The sequence below is a fragment of the Panthera pardus genome, unplaced genomic scaffold (assembly GCF_024362965.1).
Source record: "Panthera pardus isolate Hobbes unplaced genomic scaffold, ASM2436296v1 HiC_scaffold_13, whole genome shotgun sequence".
Classification (NCBI taxonomy): domain Eukaryota; kingdom Metazoa; phylum Chordata; class Mammalia; order Carnivora; family Felidae; genus Panthera; species Panthera pardus.
In genome coordinates this window covers 119863065-119889513 of record NW_026526688.1, presented here as the reverse complement: position 1 = coordinate 119889513, position 26449 = coordinate 119863065, and the positions used below count along the sequence as shown (strand labels likewise).

Below are 26449 nucleotides of genomic sequence, written 5' to 3'. Positions count from 1 at the left end.
ACACAGCTTAAATATGAAAAAACAGGACACATTTATTTTCATAAATATGAAAATATGAATAAAAGGTCATTCTGTAATAAAATAATGATCTTAATGAAGATAATAGAGATAACAGTCGTTTAGTGCTATGTGGCAAGTTCTATGCTGAATACTTAATAAACATTTTCTTATTTAAAATCTGCAATAATCCTGTGGCATGAGGTATATTTATGCTGTTTTTTACACCCAGAGAAGCTAAGAGTGAGGAATATGCTGAAGCTGACATAGGTACTAAATAGAGGTGTCAGATTTGAATCCAGATTTGTCTGACATTACTTCTGGACTCAAACTCTTAACCTGTATAACATGTATTTATAGATGGGATGTTTAATAGCAATATCAATCACCATCATCACCATAATCCACAAATATTTCCAATATTCCACAATTCAGACATAATAAACAAATGTGAACTCCACTCACTGTATCAAAATTCACAGGTTCTTCCCAAAATTCACCTGCTTCTTTGAAGGGGTAGCTTTGCTCGTTGCCCTCTGCATATGGCCTGCTCAACCTAGATTTCGCTTGCACCATTCTCCTTACCAAGAATACCCACATTCTTTCTTATTCCACCAATTCATCTATTGTTTATTCATCCATTAGCTCCTGGGACTAGATTCAAGATTTAACTCTCAAATTCTACCTCTAGTAGAATTTTTTCAAATTTTCTTACTATATTTCAAATTCCAGCTCTAGTTATCCCAACCTAGAATGATTTCATTCTTCTTACCTTCTATTACACTCTTTAGTAAAACCAAACACTTCAGAGACTGCAATTGTTTTATGCATTTCACTTTCATTTTCCTAGCTAAATGTTCAGCATCCTGGCGACATATTATGTGTAACAAATTTTGTGTACCCCCTGGAAAATTTTCATAGTGTTGCAGTATTATGCACATAGCAAACATTCAGTAAATATCTGTTGGCTGATTAACCAAGGTTGGTGTCAATTGTCATTCTTGAAAATGTTAGACGGAATGTATAGACACATACCAAGAATTTCCCTGCATTTCGCATGTTTTGATCAAATTCCCTGTACCAAAAAGTCATTCTTCTTCAAGATGCTTTAGTTGAGTTCTGAATACCATTCTGAAATCAAGAAATGTTCATTAAGAATGATTCTCTTAGCTTTGACCGTTGACTTCTGTGATTACATCCTCCTTCTGACTGTCTCTGACATTTTTCTCTCTGTGTTCTTCTCTCTTTTATTACTAAACCCTTTCTTTCTGGATGTCTCTGTTGCATTTAACTTCGTTTCTGAATGAGGGGTACAACTACATGGTTCTTCTTTTCAGTGTATTGTTCAGAAGCCCCCAATACCCAATCAACCCATATAATTTCATGGCAAGTTTTTAATTTTTTTCATTTCTAAGAAAAAAATATAGTAAGATTTGATTGAGTGTAATTTATAGTTTGTTGTTCAATTTTTGTATCTAAGTACTTCTTTTGGTATCTTTATAACTTAATTTGTATTTTGTACTTATTCTTCAGTTAAGTTCTGTCAGCCTGTTTCACAGTTAAGAGTCTTGGAGTGCCTGGGTGGCTCAGTCGGTTGAGCGTCCGACTTCGGCTCAGGTCACGATCTCGCGGTCTGTGAGTTCGAGCCCCGCCTCGGGCTCTGTGCTGACAGCTCAGAGCCTGGAGCGTGTTTTGGATTCTGTGTCTCCCTCTCTCTCTGCCCCTCCCCCGCTCATGCTCCGTCTCTCTCTCTCTGTCTCTCTCTCTCTCTCTCTCTCTCTCTCTCTGTCAAAAATAAATAAACATTTTAAAAAAATTTTAAATAAAAAAATAAATAAAAAATAAAAAAGAGTCTTGCTGACCAAATTAAAAGTTTATTTGACCACCATATTTGTGCTTTCTGTTTTCCCAAATTGGTAAGCTTCTTAACTTCATAAAGAAATGGGAAGAGTCATCATTTAATGGCCATGTACCCATTCCAGATATATTTTCATATGTTACATGAAATAATGCAAAGCTTATCTAAGGTGTTGGTAAATATCTTGACCTCAGACTCTGACCTCATATTTCATAGAAAAGATGTTTTTTATGAGTGCCTTCATCTCTAAATGACAAGAGTTCTCTAGAGGGTACCAGATAGCATTGAGCTGAACAGAAATTTACATTGCCATATTTGACCCCTTTTCAACTGGGCTTTGGCATCAAAACTGTAAAAAATCTTGTTTGTCTCATCTCCTTGATATTTATCAGATCTGCCTTCTTCATTAAGTATTTTCTTTAGTCCTCAATATTCTTCACCTTGGTTATTAAAATAGTACCTTTTCCTCTTACCCACTGTCATAAGAATTATTTTTCTCAAATATAGGCAGGAATATGCTACTTCCCACTTCTTGGGAAATAATTACTTACTCAAGAACTTTTAAAAGCTTATAAAATAAAATCTTAATGTACCAATACATCTTGGCATTTCGAATATATCCTTCCTTGCAACCTAATCAAACCAACTAGGAACCATTCACCAAGTCATCCTGCTGTTTCAGTCACTTTTGCCAGCCAGCCCAGAATTTGCCTCCTCCCTTTCTTTACAGATTAAAACCATACTTACCCTTTAAAACTCAGTTTCAATACCTTTCAATACCACCTACCCTGAAATATTCGCTGTTCCATCCTCTTAATCAAAATGATTCTGTTTCTCTGTGTCTTGTTGCATTTTTCACATATACGTATATTTTAAAAGCTTGTTTCGTTTTGCCTTATCTATATTCCTTCTCTTACCCACAGTTGTAAAATGCTTGAGGTTTTGGATCATGCAATTTTCATATTTGCATATCCCACTCTTGCAAGTACCATGTTTTGTGCATGTGTGCTTTGGGTGTTATTACCTACTATCTTCATAGCCCTTGCCTGCAATAAAACATGTTTGCTGACATGTCTAATTCATTTTTTGAAAAATTTTAAGCACAGTTTCCCTATGCACATCATTGTTCTTGAAACTCTATACATGTTGCCTTCCATTCTTCACTTCCACTTTACTCTTTAAGATTCTTCAATCCAGTATGAATTTACCCAGTTCCATTATAATTCCCTCACCAAGATCACCAGTGACCTTGACTGAAAAATATTATGAACTGTTTTCATAGCTGTTAATTTTTCACTCTTCTGAATCGTGTAATATTGAGATTTACTTGAAATCCTCTTAGTCCATTCGGGTTGCCATAACAAAAACTGTATAAGTTGGTTCTTATAAATAACTCGTTTCTCACACTTCTGAAAACTGGGAATTCCCAGAACATGGTCCCAGCAAATTCAATATCTGATGTGGGCACTCTTCCTGGTTCATATATAGCCACTTTTTCACTATAGCCTCATACAGTAGAATGGATAAAGGATTTCTGTAGGGTTACTTTTATAATGCACTAATCCCATTCATGAGGACCCTTCCTCGTGACCTAATCACCTCCCATAGGCCCCCATGCCTAACGCCATCACTTTGAGAGAGTTTCAACATACGAATTTTCTTTGAGAGAATTTCAACATATGAATTTTGGGGTAGACACAACCATTCTCTCTCCTGATTTTTCTGGTATCTCTCCCTCTAGGTTTTCCCCTTTGCTTTTATGACTGTTCATTCTAATATCCTTTACTGAATCATAGACAATAGACCTTAGAATAGTTTGAAGCAAATGATATATCCAAGAATCATCATGATATAGATATAAAGTAAAGACAGCGGAGTGAATAAGATCACCTAAAGAAAATGCATTCTGTGAGAACAGACAAGCATGGAACCCAGGAAAAGCCAACTTGTAAAGAGGGTGGGGCAGTGCAGACTATAGACTACATAGAAAAACAACTTTTAGTTGGAAAAATATCTAAATCCTTACATTTTCATTGTGACACATTGTTTTAATATTATATCAGTGTGTGAACAAGAGAATAAACCAGTTATCCACAAGCTCCTTTCAGACTTTGGATCCTATAATTTTAAATGAAGATTAACTATTTTTTACATTTACAACTACAATCCTAACAAAGGAATGAGTTTTAATTTTATCATTCCCACTTTAGTGACAGAGATGGCTGAAGTCAAACCAAGTATATGGTCCAATAACAGTGCAGGTGCCTGATCGATGAAGCCACAACTGTGGTGGGTTTGAAACAAACACTACCAAAATAGAGCGAGAATGTGGTGACAGGGTCAGGAGCCAAGCCTAAAGTTTATGGCAGTGGTCAGAGCTGCATCATGGGCAGAGATTAAGGTCAAAACTTGTCTAAACCTGAAGCATATATCCTCAGGCTATTCTAATAAAATTTTGGTCTGTACTAAGGAATATGTCCACTTTTCCCCGCTCACAGCTCTGCATCTATTTTATTCTCCTTTTTCTTCTCCCAATCATGGGTGGACTTCCTATTTAATTTTTACACTCCGGATTCCAATTCCTATTATATAAAGAGAACTTTGTGGGGCACTTGGGTGGTTCAGTCGGTTAAGCATCTGACTCTTGATTTCAGCTTATGTCATGATCTCATGGTTCGTAGGATTGAGTCTCTTGTCGGGCTCCGTGGTGACAGAGCGGATCCTGCTTGGGATTCCTTCTCTCCCTCTCTCTCTTCCCCTTCCCACATGCATGCACATGCTCTCTTCTCTTTCTCTCTCTCTCTCTCTCTCTCTCTCTCTCTCTCAAAATAAATAAACTTTAAACAAAAAAGAGAATTTTCATAAGAAATTAGAAGATTCTGCTTTTAGACCATATTCCTAGATGGCCTAAGGAGAAACAAATCCTCTTAAAAGATGTAATGAGAGCTAAGATAGCATACTCCTACAATTCATCTTCAAAAAAAATTTTTTTGAGACGCTTATTCATGGCTTTAGTAAAACATTGTTCATTATTCTTAACATTTAGTAAGTATAATCTTTATTATTTCCATTGGAATATTATCTCGTATTCTGCAGCTTAGTACATACATTTTGAGTAAAATATAAAATGTTACAGGCCAATTTGTTATTCTTCGAACATATATGTCTTCTTACTCTCATTCCACAGACTGCCATGTGCTTTACAGCTGGCAAAATCGTTTAAAGTCAACACTGTGGAAAGTTGGGCAAGAGTTAAGCTAATTATAATATCTTCAGAATCTCATAACAAGATTTGGAAACCAACTGCCATGTGAAGATTGTTTTTATTCACTCCTTCAAAATCAGAATATTATGATCAATTTGTACAGTGCTGGATGCCAAGCCATGTGGAGCTTTATAAACCTTAGTCAACACGTTCTCTTCTTAGTTTATCTTTGATAATGAATGATTTTAATTTCATTAAACATTGTCTGTGGGCTGGAATATTACACTGAGCATATTCAGCTAATAGATTACATTATTTAAGCTGAATTTTTCATTTAGAGAAGTAGGACTCATGGCAAGCATCAAGATAATTTTTTAGTCCAAACTCCTCATACAGAAAGCAACTTAATAAAATTTGGCACTGATTATCTGATTCTTCCTTAATTCTCCTTTTCACCTCTAAGGACTGAATTTGTGTAGTGAAGTAAGTAAAATATTGTATTCTGATCATTTTATTATTTTGTCTTCTCTTCTATAAAAAATATGAGAGTTGTGAGAATGGGAATTATGTCTCTTATTTTTAACTTATTTTCCTTAATTGCTAACAGAGTAGTTAGCACATAGTAGGCCTGCATATTTATTCAACAAATTAATAAATAAAGTCAGACTCTAGCTTTAGAAAAAGGAGCTTATTAAAGAATTACTGCTTTTTCATGCCTGTCTCTATTATCTTATAAATTATCAAAGTATTTTTAATAACAAAATCATACTGCCACACTTCAATCAGATACGAAGTTTATATTACAGTTCTTTTTCTGTCAGCAAAACTTCTAGAGGCACACAACTGAGAAGAAATAAGCTAAATAACTATTGGTTCATTCCTGATGATTTCCCCATCAAATCGATGTGATCACTGTACTTTATTAAATGTAGAATTATATTTTGTAGGATGAAGGAAAATCTAACATGTGCAGGTTACATTCATTGAGCAATTCCTATGTGGTTACAGGTACTATGTGTTTTGCTTACATTATTCTCATTTAGCCCTCTCAGCAAACTGATGGCATAGATAATACTGTTCACATTTGGCAGCATAGAATATTCAGATATAGAGTTGCCCAGTATAACACAGCTAATAAATCATGGAGCTGTGGTTTGTTCTTAGATTGACTTCACAAGCCATGCTCTGCCCACTGTACCACACAGCCAAATACTAAAGTCAGATGGCCAGCACACTTGTCTTTGAAACCATCATCGATTTCCTTCAACAGTTATTAATATGTCACCAATCTAACATATTTTTAAAAATAAATATGATTATAAGCATAAGGAATTCAGGTAAGAAACAACTATTTTGTCATTTAAACATTTCTAAAGATCTCTCATTCCTGAGAAAACGACTAATCTCTGCATAGCCGGATACACAAAATGCCAATTTTGCATGATAGTTATAAAAGTGCTCAAAACCTGTCAAACTTAGCTCCTTTTTAAATTTGGAAAGCTTCTTCCTTCAGTACATTTTTGGGCTTGCTTGTTTATTAATACAAATGTCATATAGCTTATAACATAAAAGTGATTCCATTAGATTTTAACCTCAGTACATACACATACATCTACATGCTTGCCCACAGTCTCATTATTCATTCACAGATTTTGTGCTCATAATGTCTAGGCTTGTGAGTAGTATGTAGAAAATTTTTACATAATTTCTGAAATCTTTGAAAACAATCCCTGTTATTCTAGTAAAAACTTCCTGGATATGATTTTAAAAGTATTATGGATTTTTAAACATATTCTTGATCTATCTTATGAAATAAAGAGGTGAGGCTAATTGGAAACAAAGAATGTCTGTATTAAACAATGCATTTAATAGCAAAGCATACAAGTATCAATCAACATGTCAAAGTTATATGACTTTTCATATTAGCATTTTATTGAGTCCACCAAGGGGAAAATATGATTTAAATATGAAATGAACTTCTGCATCAGGTTAACTAATAATAATAATAATAATAATAATAATAATAAAGACACTTTTACTTTCAAGATTCCACTGGAAATCAAAGACCATGTTGCTTCTCTGGATAGCATTAAAAGAAAGAAAGAAAGAAAGAAAGAAAGAAAGAAAGAAAGAAAGAAAGAAAGAAAGAAAGAAAAGAAAAGAAAAGAAAGAAAAGGAGGGAGAGAGAAAGAGGAAGGAAGGAAGGAAGAATAAATTCCATTGGGCTCCCATTGGCCAGAGTGACTGACCAATCAAATTGATGACGTCCATATATAGCTCAAATACCCTTGCATACCAAGGCTATTATAAATGTAATAATGTTTCAATATGGATGCTTCTAATTTTGCTTCTAATTTTTAAAGGAACGTTCTAGAGGCACCTGAGTGGCTCAGTCGGTTGAGCATTGACCTTCGGCTCAGGTCATGATCTCACAGTTCGTGAGTTGGAGCCCCATATCAGACTCGCTGCTGTCAGCGCAGAGCCCGCTTCGGATCCTGTCCTCCTCTCTCTCTGCCCTCCCCTCGCAAAAATAAAACATTTTAAATAGATAAACAAATAAACAAACAAACAAAGGGACATTTAAAATGCAGAGCAAATGGACTAATCATTTAAGTTGTAGTAAGAACAAAAGCATAAATCATTTGAATAATCACTTGAGGTTCATGGTAACGAAATGTGACCTATGTTGATGCATCCAACCTCCATCTTTTTCTCTAGATGCTTTTGCACAGATAGAACTGTCCCTGGTATTACTTTTCTCTAGGAGCACCAATATGTTCCACTACTGTAGATCCCATGTCTCCTTCAGAGATTATACACAAAGACTAGCAATTCAGAGATAACAGGTTTCTGTGTTTTCTCAGTAATTCCCCCTTCTAAGTGTAGTGGAACGGACTTCAGAAAAACAAACGTAAATCCCCTTAGTCTGTTTCTTTTTTCTTTTTAAAAGATGGAAAATAGGCCATTTTGCAGTTTCACTGGCTTTCACTGTATTATTATACTTGATATAATTAAGAAGTCTTTTGAACTGGTAAAAGATACAGAAATATTTTTTTAAGTTTACTTATTCATTTTGAGATAAAGAAAGAGAGAGCCTGAGCAGGGGAGGAACAGAGAGAGAGGGACAGAGAGAATCCCAAACAGGCTCCGTGCTGTCGAGTCTCAAAACAAGCCTGGAACCCATTAACCATGAGATCATGTCCTGAACCAAAACCAAGTGTCGGGCTGTCAACCAACTGAGCCATCCAGGCACCCCAGAAATGTTAAAAGAAAGAGCGTGGTTTTTAAGAGAAATAGTTGTGTTCAATTTTCAGGTCTTATTTATTGCACCTAAATTTCATGACCGTTGCTTTGAATCTTAAAGTAATTGCAGTAAGCTTCATTTTCAATCAACTTATTATTTATTGGAAATGTCTAATTGCCGCAGTATACTTTTAATACTTTATGTCATTGAACAATTGTATTGTAGCTGGCACAAATATAATAGCTGAGATATGTAGTATAAACAAAGTACTTAAAGAAATACTAAGACAATTTCTTATTTCCACAGATATTAACTTTCCATTTGATATATGTAATGATACAGATGCATTAAGATGAACGGATAGAGGCCCCTGGGTGGCTCAGTCAGTTAAGCGTCCGACTTCAGCTCAGGTCATGATCTCATGATCATGAGCTCATGATCTTCAGCTCAGGTCATGTGGGTTCGAGCCCCACATTCGACTCTGTGCTGACAGCTCAGAGCCTGGAGCCTGCTTCAGATTCTGTCTGTCTCCCTCTCACTCTGCCCCTCCCCACTCATGCTCTCTCTCTCTTTCAAAAAAATAAACATTAAAAAAAAATTTTTTAAGATGAATGGGTATTATTAAAAACATTCATTTTTTTTCAGATCCCAGAAGTTAGCAGAAATGATCAAGAAAATGACTATGAAGATGATTTTACTTCATTATTTGCATATTCTTCTAGTAAGTATGCCTGTATGTTATGAATACATGTATATATGTAACATTTATATTAAGGTACCTGTAACTGGTCAAGTAAGACCGAAGAGTGCATGGAGAGCATGGAAAGGCATTTAATTAACTGAATGTCCTCTCATTTATAATACAGTAGAGATGTTACCTCATTATCTTGCCAATTGAAACACTTCTATTAAGTTCAGTGTTGAATAATCAAACCCCAGTTTTTCCTACCCAGAGAGAATACACAAGTCAGATTGATGCAAATATTTTGACTATTTGACAACTCTGCTTTTTCAGTATTTTTTAAAACAAAGTCACATTCTTTTCAGACCTTAGTTTTCTCTGCTGGGAAATGAGAAGCTTGGACTAGGTCTCTCTCTAAGGTCCTTCCTGGCTGTCATAGGATGTGGTTCTATATTCTAATGTCTGAGGGCTAATTCAGTCTCCCTACGTGTGTATAACTACCCATTATGCCAGATTCCGCTGGTATACAATAACTTCCTTCACCAGCACATCTGAAAGGCATCCCCCCCGCAGCATTTCCAAATCCAAAATCCCTAATGCTTGGTGCTTTCAAACCTACACCACCTGCTGACTTTCCCATTTCAGTAAGTGAAGATTCTTTCCTTGTTTCATTCCGTCCAAAAACCTGGAAGTCCTTTGGCTTTTTTACTTCCTCTCTCACCCCACATCCAGTCTGTCGGAAAATAATAATGTTGACTCCACCTTCACAGCGTAGCCAGCATTCAGCGGTTCCTCAATCTTTCATTATTTACCCTAGTCCATGCTGCCATCAGCTCTTCCTTGGATTATTGCAGTGGCACAATGGTTGTCAATGAAGGACTATTTTCCACTCGAAACCGGCGATATTTGTCAATGGACAGAAGCTGTTTTATTATCATGATTTGAGAAGGGAGCTTCCCAAACTGGCATTTAGGGGGTGGACACCAGCAATTCTGCTAAAAGTCCCATGATGCATAGGACGCATACCACACACAACACAGGATTATCTAGTCCGAAATCTCAGCAGCACTGCTATTAAGAAACCCTGAAATAGCAGCTTCCACATTTGCTCCTCCTAATACTCTATGCTTCGTGAAGGAACTAATCACTTTTCTGTTCCAGATTTCTCTTTACTTTCTCATCATACTTATAATCTTTATCATCGTCTAAAGATTATCCCTGGATAACCTTTTTGGTCCCATCTCTGACCCCTGTCTTGTTTGTTCGCAGCCACAGTGACATCTCACATATCAAGCATGCTCTTACCCTGGGGCATTGCCCTCTGAACACTGCACAGTTGATGCTCAATAACCATTATTGACCACTAGTTTTTCAAATGGTAGGCTGATCTGCAAATCAGATAAAATTAAATATAATGTCTTAACTAGCACACTTTGGCAAATCAGGAAACAACCTCAAAAGTTATGGCATAACACAAAACAATGCTAAAGTAATGAATTAATGCACTGAGTTTTAAAGCCATACATTTTATTTTTATTTTTGACAGTAATAAAACGGATGATACAGGCCATCATTGATAATGACCATTTATTTATTATGAAATTTAATCCTCAGAAGAACTTCCTATAAAGAGAAAAACATGATAGAGAACAACCTCATTTCTAAAGACCATTTGGACCTGGAATTTTCTTGTTTAGGAAATTCTGTGTGACTGGACTCAGGGAGCATGGCACACCTAAGCAGATTTCCATTAGTATCACGATCACTGTGAAGTTGCCAAAACTCACTGACCTACTACATCCAACCCCCCGCCCAGGGCTGGATTCCAGGTTTGGGCATTTTTGACAGAGACCAAGTAGACTCTGTTGCTTAGACGGTGTAAACATAAAGCATAAATACTGAATACATAAGCATGAGGGTGGCTGCAAGTAATTTCCTATAGTTGATGATCAATTTGCCCAGACAGAAATCGTGAAGTCCCTTTGCTAGCCTGAGCAGTCATTTCTTTCCAGTCACTGCATTGTCTACTCTGTCAGTATTTCTAGAAACTACTTTATTTTGGGCTCAGTGTTTGGTGTTAGAGGTAGAAAGATGAATGAGATCTGTGCAAGAATGAATGGCTGGTTGCTCTGCCCAACCTACTAATTAAAGAGTCTTGGTCTGTAGTTCTAATACGGAAGTTGTATCTTTCTTCTTTCTCACGTAGAAAGAAAGAACAATAAAAAATAAAATTCCACATAGAAATATGGGGTACCATCATGGGCATGATTTTTCTTCATGACTGATTTTCTCCCATAACTGAAAAGTTTCTACAGCATAACTCTTTGTTGTTTAAAAAAAAAAAAAAAAAAGGCCTTTTTCTCCATACTCTGCCAATTGGCTTCTTTAGTTCTATTTCAGCTTAGCAACACTAAAACAACAGTCATTTGCTTGTCTATTGCACTGACAGTGACAGTAATTCACATATTCCTTCCAATCTAGAGATTCCAAGGTCGTTTTAAAGTTTTGTGAATCCTTTATTTAAAGCGGAATTTTTATGAAAATTTAAACAACAAAATCTTAAGATTTGAAGTTACTGCATTATAGTATCTTTTTTCAGTTTTCTTCCTGGGTATTTATTGTGTACATTATAAAAACAAATGATGGAATCATGATTCTTAGGATGGAGGGAATTTGGATTATTTGGTTAAGTTTCAGGATAGGATATATTTCATAGATGATAGAACTGAATCTTAGAAAGATTTTCCTACCATTGGTGATTTGGATGCTTCTCCACCAAACAATAACACTTTCCTCAAGTAATGTTTTCAAGAGTTAAGATATAATCTGGTGATAATTATATATTAAAATAGTCACTAAGTAAGAGGACAGAGTCACTTTTATTGCATTATTTACAAGCAAGTTAAGGTTTATCATTTTTCCTTGAATTTAGCTTTTCCATAACTTACTTACCACTTCTTAGGTCAGTTATGCTGTTTTCTAATAAAAATGCAGTCATGCAGTCATATATGAGTCTGCTCAAACAATAACTCTAGAGAATCCAAGTGTTATTGTATGTATGAGTGTGTCAAATTGTGAGGTAGCAAGATATAAGGAAGCTTTAACTGTTCGTTTGGTATTTTAAAAGCCCAAGAATGACTGTTCGCTAAAATTATGCATTTGTCAGCTTTCCACTGTATCAGATCATAAAAGTTTTATTAGCAGTACTGTCACTTCTGTATGAAATTAGAAAATATGAAATGCCTCCAGATGGTGTGTTTAAATGAAATCTACTGTCTTCATCATAAACAGCCATACAGAACCCAGCATTTCATCCTGAAGGTGGACAGACATACAGGCAGTGGGCAGAAGGAGCTGAGGCAGATGAACTGGCAAAGGAAGATAAAGAGGGTGAATCGAGCACAGAGGCCGAGCACAGCCTAGCAGAGGTTGGGGTTGGCACTTCTGCGAACCAGTATGATGATGACTTCTATGTGTTCGTTCCTGGAGACAATCCAGAACATACTTCACGAGAGCCACTCGTCAGCAACAGACCACCTCCCCCCCCTCCACGACCTGTAGCTGCTGCCTTCCCACTGGAAAAACCTCACTGCACATTGCAGGGTAAGTTTAAGGGTTAAAACAACAACAACAAAAGTTTGACGGGCTTCCATAGCATATAGTGCAGTGGCAAATCTGTACGGGGAAGATCAGCGTTTAAACCCAAGAACAACTTTCTTGCTGTTCCTTTAAGGCCTCAGAAATCAGGCGATAGATACCTGCCATTCATTCACTTTCCCTTTCTTCCTCCCCCCTCCCTCCCTCCCTCCCTCCCTCCCTCCCTCTCTCTCTCTTTCTTTCTTTCTTCTTCTTTCCTTCTTTTCTTTTCTTCCTTCCTTCTTTCCTTCTTTTCTTTTCTTTCTTCCTTCCTTCCTCTCTCCCTCTTTCTTTCTTTCTTCCTTTCTTTCTTTCTTTCTCTCTATCCTCCCTTTCGTTCCCTTTCCTACCACCTTTCCTTCCTCCTTCCCTCCCTTCCTTTCTTTCAGAGCAGTCTCATTACAAAGCTTCAAGTAGAGAAATAAAACTTGGAAGGAGTCTGTACTCCTTCACGTAAAATGAACCTCAAGCATCATGTGGAAAACTAAATGACAACTTTCCTTTTAAAAAAAAAAGTCATCTGGCAAAGAAAAAGGCTAACGTTTTACAGATTTGAAAATGACCTTGGGCACATCACTCAGTTGGTAGCTGCAGGGGAAGCAAGTGGTAAAGGGTTTCTCACACTGCACTGAGACCAAAGCCTAAGAACACTAAATATATTGCTAACGTGGAAGAACAGTTAAATGGCTGTGATTGCATTTGTTCCCAGATACAAGATTTACCATGTGTAATGGGGGCAGGAGTCGGGGGGAGGACAGGGGTGGTGTGGGTAGTATCGACAGGAGCTTCCATATTGGGCTTTCTGGCTGGAATGTTCAACAGCCCAACAGACTTCTATCTCCAGGCTCACTCTTACAGTCACTAATGATCACTGACATTATTGATTACTATTTTACACGTACTTTCCAAATTCAAACAGTGTTCTTACAATGAACTTTTAATAAGGTGAAAGAAACATCTATTATTAAAACTCTGTTTGCCATTGTACTTTAGCTGTTGAATCCTAGAGGGCTATAAAGTATAATAAACACTGTTTCAAAAAGTGAATTAGAAGCCATGAAATTTAGCATTTATATCCTTGAAGGTCGTGTCTCTCTAAAGGTTCAAGTTGATGAACATAAACCTTTACTAAGGTCATGCACTGTACTCAGAGATGAAAAGTCCTGCTTAATGGAAAGTAAGGAAAACCTAATGGGCACTCCTCTGATTCTTTCATTCATTCAACAAATATGTGTTGATTACCTACTATGTGCCAATGGTCTCTGAGAGACCGTTGTGATAGATCAGGGAGGTAGGTGTATCAATACTGGGGGTGGGGAGAGAGACATAGGTAAGCAGTACCCTGTCAATAAAATTCTTGTATATTTTCTCACTTTTTACAGATATGAATAATTTTATGTAATTATTAAAATAAATTGTAAAGAAGACAAACTTGTCTTCCGTCAAGTTAAATCTCTTAAAGGAGCTAATAATAAATTGTGTTTTCCCTAATGTAAATTTTTATATGCCGTATGTTGGTTAGAAGGCCTAAAACTACAGAGAGCAATCACCAGATTTCTAATACCAGAAGTGTAATGTTGGCAAGTATATCTTCTGAAAAGTACCAAATACAAGAAGCAAAATAAAACAAAATCCACACTTTTTATTTTAAAACCTTATACTTTTACATCTGATATGCAGTGTTAGTTTTGACCACATGTTTTCATCGGGCTAATATTGGAAGTAATGGAAAATAACATGTCAATATTTTTTCTTAAAGTTCTTTGATTACAGCCTTTGAAAATAATCCTGGAAGCTACCACTTTTTCTTTTTCTTTCTTTCTTTTTCTTTCTTGCTTGCTTTCTTTCTTTCTTTCTTTCTTTCTTTTGCCAGGGAATTTGTGTGGAGTCTTTGATTTTAGCTAGTGATACCTTCAGAATTGTTTTCTGGGATGAGTTTCCTTATGCCCTCAAATTACCAAAAGAGGAAGGGCCACCTCCCCATATCCTGAGCATCAGATGCCCCAGGATGGATTTATGGACATATTCGCTGGAGGAAAAAAAATAATATAAAACACTATAGAACACTTGTCAGTTTATGAAGAACACATTGTCCCTCTTTCTCTCCAGAACACACTTGCAAGGCAACAATCGCTATTATTCCTCTTTGACTCAGACCCAAGACCATAAAGCCTGTAATTAAACTGTATCAAATACTTCTATAAACCAGTTTCCTTGGCTTTTAAGATTCTTCTCTTTGTTACACAGTCTGCTACTATTGTTTTTTTCAAAAATTAGAATGATAGGAATGATTTTGTTTCATCTTTATCTCCTGATGCACAACTTGAATTGAGGATGCTAGGCCCCGTTCTGACATGAAAAGTAGAATCAGATACATTGGGAAATAAAAAAGAAAAATGTATTATTTCTGCTACAAGCCCAACTTTAGAAAGAGTTGGGAAGGAGGGTGGGTGGAGAAACAAAGAGTTTAACAGCTCAGGAAATGGGTTGATCAAAGTAAGATAGTTGACACATTCCTCTAAAAATGAAACACTGTAAAAATGTTTCCCACACACTTAATCTGGTTTCACCTGTTATGCTGTCAGTGAAACAGAAGTCATGAAGTCAAAATCTCAGTACCATATTATTCATAAGGAGAAAGGAAAATCATGCAGATTTGGAAGTTGGTGGTAGGCAATTAGGCATTACTTCTTGGCTTAAACTAATTGAAACAATCGGATCTAAGACTGGTTGGGGAAGGATCTTGGCCTCTCCTCATGAGCCTACCCATACAATTGCTGAACTACTGAAAATAATATATTTTTATTTGTTCTACAACTTGTCATTCTCCTTAGCTTCCACATCTTTCCACTAAAAGAGCCATAAGTAACCTAGAAATCATTTGGTCAGATTGTCACCAAAGAGGAAGGAGAGTAGTTCTCCCTTAGGTCACATGCATGATCTCTCAGAACAACCCAGAAAAGCAATGATTTTTAAGTCGATAACTTTAATTCTTTCCATTTTATTGTTTTCATTAATGCTTTAAGCAAAACATTTGTGAATAGTCTAATGTTTGGGGCACCTGGGTGGCTCAGTCAGTTGAGCATCTCGGCTCAAATTATGATCTCGCAGTCCGTGAGTTCAAGACCCATGTCAGGCTCTGTGCTGACAGCTCAGAGCCTGGAGCCTGCTTCAGATTCTGTGTCCCTCTGTCTCTGCCCCTCCTCCATTTTCTCTCTCTCTCTCTTTCTGTCTCTCTTTCTCTCAAAAATAAACATTAAAAAATTTTAAGTCTTTTAATAAAAATTTTCATTAATAAAAATTTTCATACTTATTAACCAAAGAATGTGATACTTTGTCTTCTAAATAACTGCTACTAAAATATTTTAATACATTCTTTAAAAAATATGTAAAGATTCTGCTGAGTTTTAAAACCATAAAAGATTAGTCTTTTCATATGAATTAATCTTTAAGCCTTTGATTATCCATGCCATCATGTCACAAACCCTGCTTTCGATGTCCTTTATCTAAGAATGAGGTTCATGCTGACTTATAGAAATCAAGAGTTACATTTTTGAAACTCAGTTTGTCAAACCACTGTGAGACTTACTGTAAGAAAGCGAGCAATGGCACGTTTGGCTATTCCCCCCTGTCATTTTCAGAGAAATTGAATGTTAGGCAAAATACCCAGTGCAAGCCCTATGAATGGTAAAATGACTTCAAATGGAAAAAAAAAATCTTAGCATATTCTGCCTGAAAAATAAGTTTTCAAAGCATTTGGAATGGAGGCTTAGTTTTGTCCTTCAATTTTCTGGTATTAAATCCCTTGTAAACTATGTGCTTATATTTAGCATATATTTATGTGCTTATTTATATGTTTTCAAAGAAATATGTGTTTTAAACACTTTTTTTAAGATTTTTTTTCTGGTTGTGAAATGTTTTATTTTTTTTAAGTTGTTATTTTACTTCCAATTAGTTCACACGGTGTAAGATTTTATTTTTAAGTAATCTCTACACCCAGTGTGAGGCTCGACCTTACAGCCCTGAATACCAAGTGTCACATGCTCTACTGACTGAGCCAGCCAGGCACCTCTAACAAACTTTTTTTTAAACAAAGGTAATAATTACAAACTGCAGGAGAATGGTAGTAAATTATATAGTTCACTCTTCTTTTTGAAATCTATAGGATAATATACAAATTATTCAGGGGGGAAGTTTCAAGAAAGTGACAGAAGGACATCAGTAATACTGCATGTAAGAGAAGAGTAACCACCACCTAAATATTTCATAAGCAGGGAAAATGGTGGAAGGCCAAATGGAAAGAAGTCAAAACTGGTGTGATCTCGGAGCAAGACAGGAAACAGGAGGTGAGACCAAAGAAGAAAGGAGAGAAAATGAAGAGGAGAAAGAGGAAGACCCATATACATTTGCTGAGATTGAAGACAGTGATTATGACATGATATTGGCCAATATGAGTACAAAGAAAAAAAATGGGAGTTGGTCTTTTATCATAAACAGACCTCCTGCCCCTACACCTCGACCCACAAATATCCCTCCAAAAGAGGAAACCACACCTTACATAGCTCAAGGTAATGTTTTTTGTTGTTTGTGTGTGTGTGAATGCTTTGAGGGTGGGAGGAGTTGTCCTGTTTTTTGGTGGAGTCAGAAACCCCATGGATGGAATATTCTTTTCAAGTCATAGGTGAGTTTTACTGGCACGTTTTTAAATATAGAAACACAATGAATAAAGAGAATAAGAATAACGATAGGGTTCTGGTTTCTAGTTCTTCATTAAGAAGTACCCAAAGACATGAAACCACAGCTTATGTGCAGAAATTCTATTTGAAACTTTTTCTATAATTCTACAAGAGGAAAGCTCACCTCCTATGAATAATGTGCAATACAAGAAAAAGACGGAAGTACTTCTTACCACAACTTTACTTTTTGCTCCTAATTCCACTTAAAACAACTTTAAAAACTGAAAAAGTTGTGAATACTAGAATCTCAGATATGCAACTCCAATTACTCTCTTAATTTTTTACCCCAACAATCTGCCGTAGAATTTCTACTGCATTTTAGACTCCAATTCTTCTTCCTCATTTTCTACTCAGTTGAATCTAAATTTAAAAAAAAAACTAAAAAATTGTTGAGCTTTTGTATATCTATAGCCTCAGCAAGGTATACTTACTCTATTGTTATTTTCCAGCACTCTTCTATACTGTTTGGTTGGATGTACTCCATGAATCCATAGTGTCTGCGAGATGACTTTTATTTATCAGCTCATTGTATGCACATGGACTGAGTGCCTTTTTGGGCTAAAATACCATCCTAGGGACTGAGAAAATGGCATAAAACAATTTCTTCATCCTGGAAGAGTCCCTAAGTGGCAGATATGCAAATACATACCTAGAGTACAATGTGACACTTTATTACAGATTTTTGAACAAAATGGAACACAAACACAATGTTTGAGGGATAACTAAAGCTGAGAAGCAATAGATTATATATTCAAACAATTCAAACCAAGTACTCCAACAGAACATTTAAATATATACCGCAAACCTACAGAAAAGAAGCACAAGTTACTCATCTATGCTCAATATGTTCCAAAAAAACCACTCCATTGCTTGTGCATTATGTATTGGGAAATATATAATTTGTATAAGAAAATTTATCAAGTACGTGTAAAGTTAATTACCAGTGTACAATGTACTTACTCAACAGTGATCTGCTGGGGCGCCTGGGTGGCTTGGTCGGTTAAGCGTCTGACTTCGGCTCAGGTCATGATCTCACGGTCCGTGAGTTCGAGCCCCGCGTCGGGCTCTGTGCTGACAGCTCAGAGCCTGGAGCCTGCTTCCGATTCTGTGTCTCCCTCTCTCTCTGACCCTCCCCCATTCATGCTCTGTCTCTCTCTGTCTCAAAAATAAATAAACGTTAAAAAAAAAAAAAAAACAAAAAACAGTGATCTGCTGACAATGTTCAAGAAACTATTACAAATTAGAAAATAACAAATTAATAAATGTGTCAGCTAAAATAAAATGTCAGCTGGAACAATCATCTAAATTATGTCAGGGAGTAGGTGCAATTAGAAATTCTTAGATTGTCGAATATAGTGACCTCTAGAATACTACTAGGCCTTAGACAGGGATACTACCTCCCAATAAATATTTAAAAAAAAATTTTTTTAATGTTTATTTTTTTTTGAAGGGGAGAGAGAGACAGAGCACGAGTGGGGGAGGGGCAGAGAGCGAGGGAGACACAGAATCTGAAGCAGGCTCCAGGCTCTGAGCTGTGAACTCACAAGCTGTGAGATCATGACCTGAGCCGAAGTCGGATGCCCAACCGACTGAGCCTCCCAGGCGCCCCACCACTAAATATTTTTTTAAAGAAAGAAAATAGACACACTCAACACAAGAATTTAGTTTTATTCTAGAAGTTTCTGAAGAGGTACATTGTCTTCTATATCCCATTCCTTGGGGTGTTCTCAGGACCACAGGTAGAGACTCCCATGTTGCGATGTTCTACTTTTTGCATTTTATCTTCCCATTCTTTTATTGGCTGTCATATTCTCATTTTCTGTTTGGTTGGGTGTATTGCACAACTCCATAGTGTCTGAGAGATGACCTCTACATATCAGTACCTTGTATGAACATGCATTTCGGGTCTCAATTTGTTATTTTTGTATATTTATTTTCTCTTTCTTTGGAAGTGGTGAGGGCAGTGGAATTCAATACCTTTGTTACTGTTTTCTTTTCTTTTGTTCTGATTTGATTTTTTAAATTTTTGTGATTTTAATTGTTCTGTAGTTTTCATATTATCTCTATTACCTTTGTTTGCTTTTTGTGCTATCTGGAATGCTTGATACATCCATCAAATATCTTAACTGTGCTTTTATGAAGCTCCAAAAACCTAAATGGAAACTCTACTTATTAATTTGTGGACTGCATTAGAAGGGGAGATAAACAACTTTTTCACTGAATTACCTACCCCACAATGTTAGTTTATATAGATCTATTTTTCTATCCTTTTCAGTTTTCCTAGACTAAAGTCCAAAACTCCAACCTACTTTATATGTCTGGTTGCCAGAACTCTGAGATGAAGTGTGAAAAGGAAACTGGGAAATTTCACTATTTAGAATGCATAATTCAACTTGTTCTCCCTGTGTTCAGCCCAGTGTGTAACTCTTGTGACCCACTGTGCCTCGTGTCCATGGCCAGAACTACTTTTGTTCGGTTTCTCCAAAGAATAAACCTTCCATCATGGATGATTGCCTCAGTTCATTGGAGAAGGACTTTGGAGCTATGATTGCTTTAGACCTTTAGTTTATCCCACATTAAATAAGAGAACTGAGATGATTTTTCTCCTGGTTCATTTATTCATTAATTACATAAAGATGTATTGAGTACCAGATGATAAAATCTTTCTGTGTATTAATTAATTCCCTACAAGACAATGGTACAATTTGTCATACACACACACATACCCCCCCCCACACACACAGAAACTTTAAAGAATCTTAGAAATCTTGAGTTTCTAAGAAATTTTTGAAACTATTTATCTCACCTATTGCAAGTTTGACACCCTTCAATCTTTATAAGAAATCTTTCTACTTCAATTATACAATGTGGTTTGTTCTCACTCTATTTGAGTTTTATGAAGACAGGTACCAGGGTTACAATATGTGGGGTTTTTGTTTTCATATTTTTTTGCACTTAAGTATATAAAAGCATATATGGGTTTTACCCCATATCCCAAATCAGTAGCAAAATATGAACTGTAAATGAGATCACCACAGTTCCTTTCCATTATTTCTTCCTTTCCTCTTTCACTGAGACAGACTTGCTTGCCTCTTCCTTTTATGCTATTGATTGTTGATCATTCTGTTCCCACGTTAGGAAAACATTGCCTCATCAGCTAATTCTTGATGTTCTTTGCATTTCACAGGGTAAGAGTCTTTCATCACATCTTTGCTTTTTTTTTTTCCATAGCTCAGGCAGCTCTATTAAATAAAATTGCCATCATTTCCCAGAAAGCCACCCATTCAATTAGAAGAACATTAATTTGCCCCAATTCTTGCCAGAGCACAGAAGTAGTAGCAGAATGTTGGCACATACAGAGTGTGTTAACGTAGCCAAAGAGAAGGGTGTAGAATAGGAGATGGAAGAAGAATTCAGGATGCACAATCCCAACTTACTATTTCAGAAATTCAAGAAAGTACTAGCAAGGAAACTGGGCAGATAAACCAGAGAGATACAGTAAAATTATGTTGGCTTTTGTGAGATAATAGAAAATATGTATGTTTATGTCCACCCCCAATTCCTGGCACAGGACTCCTGAAACCTTGTAATTTCCTCAAGTTATTTCCTGGATGGCAGGAGTGTTTTTTGCTCTAAAGAGGAAACCCTGAATGGGCTCCTGGATGAGGGCTAGGCATTAAATACACCAAGTCATGATTAGCAGCAAGGAATCTTCAGCCCCAGTCCCCCATTTTCTGGAGAAGGGCGAAGGACTTCTTGATCAATTGTGCCTATGTGAGGAAGTCTCCATAAAATCCTACTAGTAGGAGATTCCCAGAGACTCCATGTTGGCAAACAAATCCACACAGGAAGGGTGATACATCCCTACTTGATGGGAACAGAAGCTCCTACACTTGGGACCCTCCCAGACTTTGCCCTATGGATTTTTTCATCTAGCTATTCACCTGTACCCTTTATCATATCCTTTAATATATTGGTAAATGTAAGTAAATGTTTTTATGAAGTCTGTGAGCCACCCTAACAAATTAATTGAACCTGAAGAGGGAATCATGGGGATCTCCAATTTATAGCCAAATTAGACAGAAGCTATGGATAACCTAGGAATCTACTACTAATGATTGGCATCTGAAGTAGAGTAGAAGCAGTCTTGTGGAACTGAGCCCTCATACTGTGAGATCTGACACTATCACCAGGTAGATAGTATCAGAATTGAGTTAAATTGTAGGACACTCAACTGGTGTCATAAATTGCTTGATGGGGGAAAAACTCCACATGTTTGGTGACCATAAATGAAGTTGAGTGTTATGAGTGTGGCAGAAGTGTGAAAGAAAAGAAGACACACATAAAAGACACAGGAGGAAAACTGAGTTTCCCCATTACACCTTTGCAGAAAGTATTGAGATTCAGCCGATATTATCTAAACAAATAATGTCATATATCTGAGATTCAATTTTCTCATTGTAAGTTTGGGGTAAAAATAATATCTACCTCAAAGATTGTTGTAATCTTTAAGGGAGATAAAATTAACAATAATTACCCAGCACAATATTTGGTATGTGACATACACTCAATAGATCATAATTAAAAGCAATTCTACTTTGTCTCTCCTCAGTTTCTGGGCAGACAATGACTTTGATAAACTAACTTTAAATTATAGGAAAAGTGTGTGCTTCCTGGATTCTGGTAGAATCAGAGGGTAAGAAAGCTATTAGAGACAGAGAAGGGGGGCTGAGGAGAGTTATCCTGTCCTCTAAAGGGATAAATTGGCTCAGTCTACTCATTATAACAATTATTATTAGACAACCTTCATGATAATTTCTAATTCACAGGACAATCCTACATGGTTGGCATTAATAGCCTCATTTTATAGATGACGAAACTGATGTTTGGTGAGTTCCAGTGTCTTGCCCATGATAATAAAATTAGGAAGAAGAAGATGTAGGATTTGGACCCAAATCAGCCTGGTCCCCATGCCTGTTCACAGGACACCACAAATTTCCTTTACTGATCTATTTATTTCTGGATTATTTGTTAATATTTATTTCCTCCTTCTGACCCATAAGATCCCTGAAGAAAGACCAATCTTTTCTGGTTTTGCCCATCCTTGTATCTTTGGTGCCAAGCTTAGTGCTGAATTCATAGTAGAAACTATGAATAATTGATGAATATTAATTGAATAAAAACAAAGATGAATAAATGATAAAAGTGACCAAAACCACATCAGTGTGGTTCATTAGGACACTTTATTAACACGCTGGAAGATGGTCAGAATAATATATCAATCTACTAATTCCAGAATTTCTCATTTTAAAACATCTTATGGTTTGTTTTTTGTTTTGTTTGGTTTGCTTTAGTGTAGTGGACACTCAAGGCTGTGTTAGTTTCAGGTGTACAACATAGTGATTCAGCTTCTTTGTACATTATGTTGTGTTCACCATTTGTCACGATGCAGTGCTATTACAATACCATTGACTGTATTCCCCATGCTGTGTCTTTCGTCCCCATGACTTATTCATCCATAACTGGAAGCTGATCTCTCCCTCTCCCCTTCACCCATTTTGCCCCTCCCCACACACCTCCTCCCTCTGGCAACCATCAGTTTGTTCTCTGTGTTTATAGGTCTGATTCTGCTTTTTGTTTGTTTGTTTATTCATTTTTTTTAGATTCCACATATGAATGAAATCATACTATATTTGTCTTGACAGTTGAACCATCCTATGTTTGAAATACTACCGCTGTGAAGTTCTCCTATTCAGAACTAAGTGTTCTAACCGCTTCACACAGCATAACGTGTCAGAGAGAAGCTCTATTTCAACCATCACCACTGTCTCCTGCCCCTGGAAATGTAACTTATTAATGCAAAACCGAACCCGTGGTTCATTTTATTAAGAGATATGTTTCTGATTTTTTCCATTCCATGACTGTTATACTAAACCTACTTTGTGTGAACAACCACAAAAAGACTAATTCATTTTTCTTAAATGAAAAGTTTTTGAAATCTGTATGCTCAGATCTGCGTTCTCTCCATCTTTTTCTCCACATAATATGGCAGAGGGTCAGGTTCATTAAGCTTCGAGAATATGGAGGAATTAATATGGATTCACAGTCCTCCTTAATGACAGAATTCTTGATTTAAGACTAATCAAGGAAAGAAAATGAACGCTGTGCATAGTGTATATAGATTGGTAGTAAAACTATATAAATCATGCAAAGAGACGACTGCCTATTGGGGAAAATTTTTCAACATCAATGGACAATTTCCCATTTTCCCATCACACAGTTCATAGAACCAAGATCCTTCTTCAGAGTCTATGCTGCTGATTTGGGGTAGAATGTAATTTCCCTTTCAATTTTCAATTGCCACTGAGTTGCCCTTGGCATTTTGCAGAGCAACAAAGTTGTATATGACCTTTTTGAGCGCTACTCAGCTACTGGGACCCCAAAATGTCAACTGCAACTCAGTTGCTCTCAGAAATTTTCCACTTGCAATTCATTTGTACTTGAAATTGATCACATACAATGTAATTGAAATGCAAACAGAAAAAAAGACCTTGTAGACTCTCTTAGGAAAATTAATCCATATCATTCATTGTGTATGTGAGAGAACAGAATGGTCTCTGTTCTCATTAGTGAAGAAATGTGGTCAAGTGGATTAAAGGAGGCCTTACGTCAAGTGCCTTGGATCCTACTGGCTTGGTGACCTTGTTCAAGCCATTTAGCTCCAGGACTTCATATGTATATCACAGGCACTCTCAGGACAGAGGGACATATTTATCATTCTGTTTGTAAGCCCAGTGCCCCTGTATGCCCTGTGATTCTCTGCCTCTCCCCTTTCCTTGACAGGGTGCTGGTAGAGCTCTGCAAAGGAACAGTTGTTCAAACCTGTGCTCACACTGTCCTTCAGAGGAAATCGAGCCTGCCTGTGTAACCCAGGTGTTTTGATTTGTTCTTTCCATCCTTCTCACAGTGACACATCACAGAAACATTGAATGAAACCTAAGAAGGGCTTTGCTAAACATCTGCTAAGAGTGTTGGCATAATAATGAGGCACCCTTCCAGCCTCCTCTTCAGAAATTCAATTCCTGTATGTTAGTGAATGGAGAAAGAGGCAGTAATCAACTACGGTGTGAACTGACATGAAAAGGTTTATATTACATGTGAAAAAAAATGCAAATATTGTCAAGCACTTAGATTTTCATTCAAAAGCAGGATGAAATCTGGCCTTTTTCCCCTTAACTTTTGATGCTTATAGAGACTCTGTTAAATATCTCTTTAGTAAGAAGTTTAATTGACCTAGAAAAGTAGTTTGTAACTGGTGGCGATTTGCTTCCCAGAAGACATTTGGCAGTGTTTAGGTACATTTTCAGTTGTCACCCCTGGGACAGTACTAATGACTAGTGGGTAAAGGCCAGAGATGCCACTATACCTAATACTTATAGAGCACAGGAAAGGCCCCATCACAAAGAATTAGTCCAAAATGTCCACGGTGCCAAGGTTGAGAAACCATGTAATGGATTGTTTCCATTGTTGAGACAAAGTAAACATCGGAATACTTCAGGGAAGGGCCGTTTGAACATAAAATCATAGATGCCGAATAGCTATCCACACAAATTGTCTTTTTTTCTTACTTTAGATTTCGTAAATGCACAATATTTTTCATCAGCATTTTGAGTATGTGCATCTTTTTCCCTCTAAATGTGTAGTAGGTGGAGAAAAATGAGAAAATTGGCACACTGAGAAGAGCATCCTCTGAGGGACCAGAAGCATGGTAGAATGAAATTCATGAAGATTGTGAAACTAGATGAAATGGAAGTAGAATCATGACTTAGCCACTTAAAAGCTGTGTGACTTTGTGCAAGTTACATCACCTTGTTTCATTTGGTGAAAAAAAAAAAAAAAAGAATGCTAAAACCTCCTTCATAGAGTCTTCATGGGAATTGAAACAACACATGTATAGTAGCTAGCACAAAGTAGGATGCAAAAATGGTAATCGCTGTGATGAAGGGTATTCTGTAGGCACAGAGGTGAGACAGGGTCAGCTTTTTGCAGGTGATATACCTTTGGCTTTTTACCTTGGGTTTCATATGCCAATATCTCATCTTGCATGACTTTTCCAAGTTATTTATTAACTATCCATAATGAACACCACATTGCACAAATGGGACAGCCCCGTCCTCTTAGAATTTTCAGTCTGCATTTCTCTAATCGGAGTCTTAAGAGCGGAATTAGCATTTAATGCCTGTTCAAAGTGAGTGTGACCAGATCCTATTGGTTACCTCCTAAGATAGCAACATTTCCTCATATAGGTATAAAAAGAGAGACCAGAGAAGTTATTTCTGGCAATCACCAAGCTTGAACCAAAAGGTGAACTCATCATAATTTCTAAAGTATTACAGTGGCTTCTCAACAACCCAAAGCACTTCTCTGCAAAACAAAGGAAAATTACTAAGGATGTTACTAGAGTAATGTCTTCACTTGTATCATTATTGAATACAAATGGTCAAAAAAAAATTAGGCAGTGAACCCAAATGAAATCATATGGGAGGAGACAAACCCCCAGCTTAGTGCTATGCAAGCAGCCTGGTAACAGGAGGAAGAAGGATCTGCCTGCTCAGTGGTGGGTTGGAGATCTTGCTAATAAACTCATTGCAATGGCCTCAAGCTCTAATTACACAGAATTCCACAAACCAACTGCTCTCTCTCCCTCTGAATGTCTCAACTTCCTGGATAAGAAACATTTCTAGAATAGAAATTATCTGATTTGCATCAAAAGGAATAAATATGCAAATAAAAACAGTTTGCATTCAACTCTAGTAAAAACTAAATTCCTTAGAAATAGAAAAAAAATAATTTATAGTAATATTTCCTAGTTTGGGAGAAGATTTTTATGGGAACATGCCTATTAGACTTAGTTTCCATTACAAATTGGAAAGACAATTCATGCTTTCTCCTTAGGAGAAAATTGATATTGCCATTGAATTAGAATATTTATGCCATCTTCCATCTGATAGTTATGTGATTTCCAACTTTCCTTCTCTACCAATCTCAGAAGTAAGCCTCCTGTGTGCTGGTTGACCTCAGTGACCTCCTG

General features: G+C 36.7%; 1 protein-coding gene across 1 annotated transcript in view; it reads left to right on the top strand.

Annotated features, from left to right (window-relative positions):
• BANK1 (B cell scaffold protein with ankyrin repeats 1) overlaps positions 1–26449 on the top strand; it is a 312636-nt gene that overhangs the window by 255933 nt on the left and 30254 nt on the right. The window contains exons 9-11 of the mRNA XM_053900708.1: positions 8950–9025; positions 12278–12589; positions 16897–17190. Of these exons, the coding sequence (XP_053756683.1) occupies positions 8950–9025; positions 12278–12589; positions 16897–17190 (682 nt within the window). The remainder of the gene's footprint in view (positions 1–8949; positions 9026–12277; positions 12590–16896; positions 17191–26449) is intronic.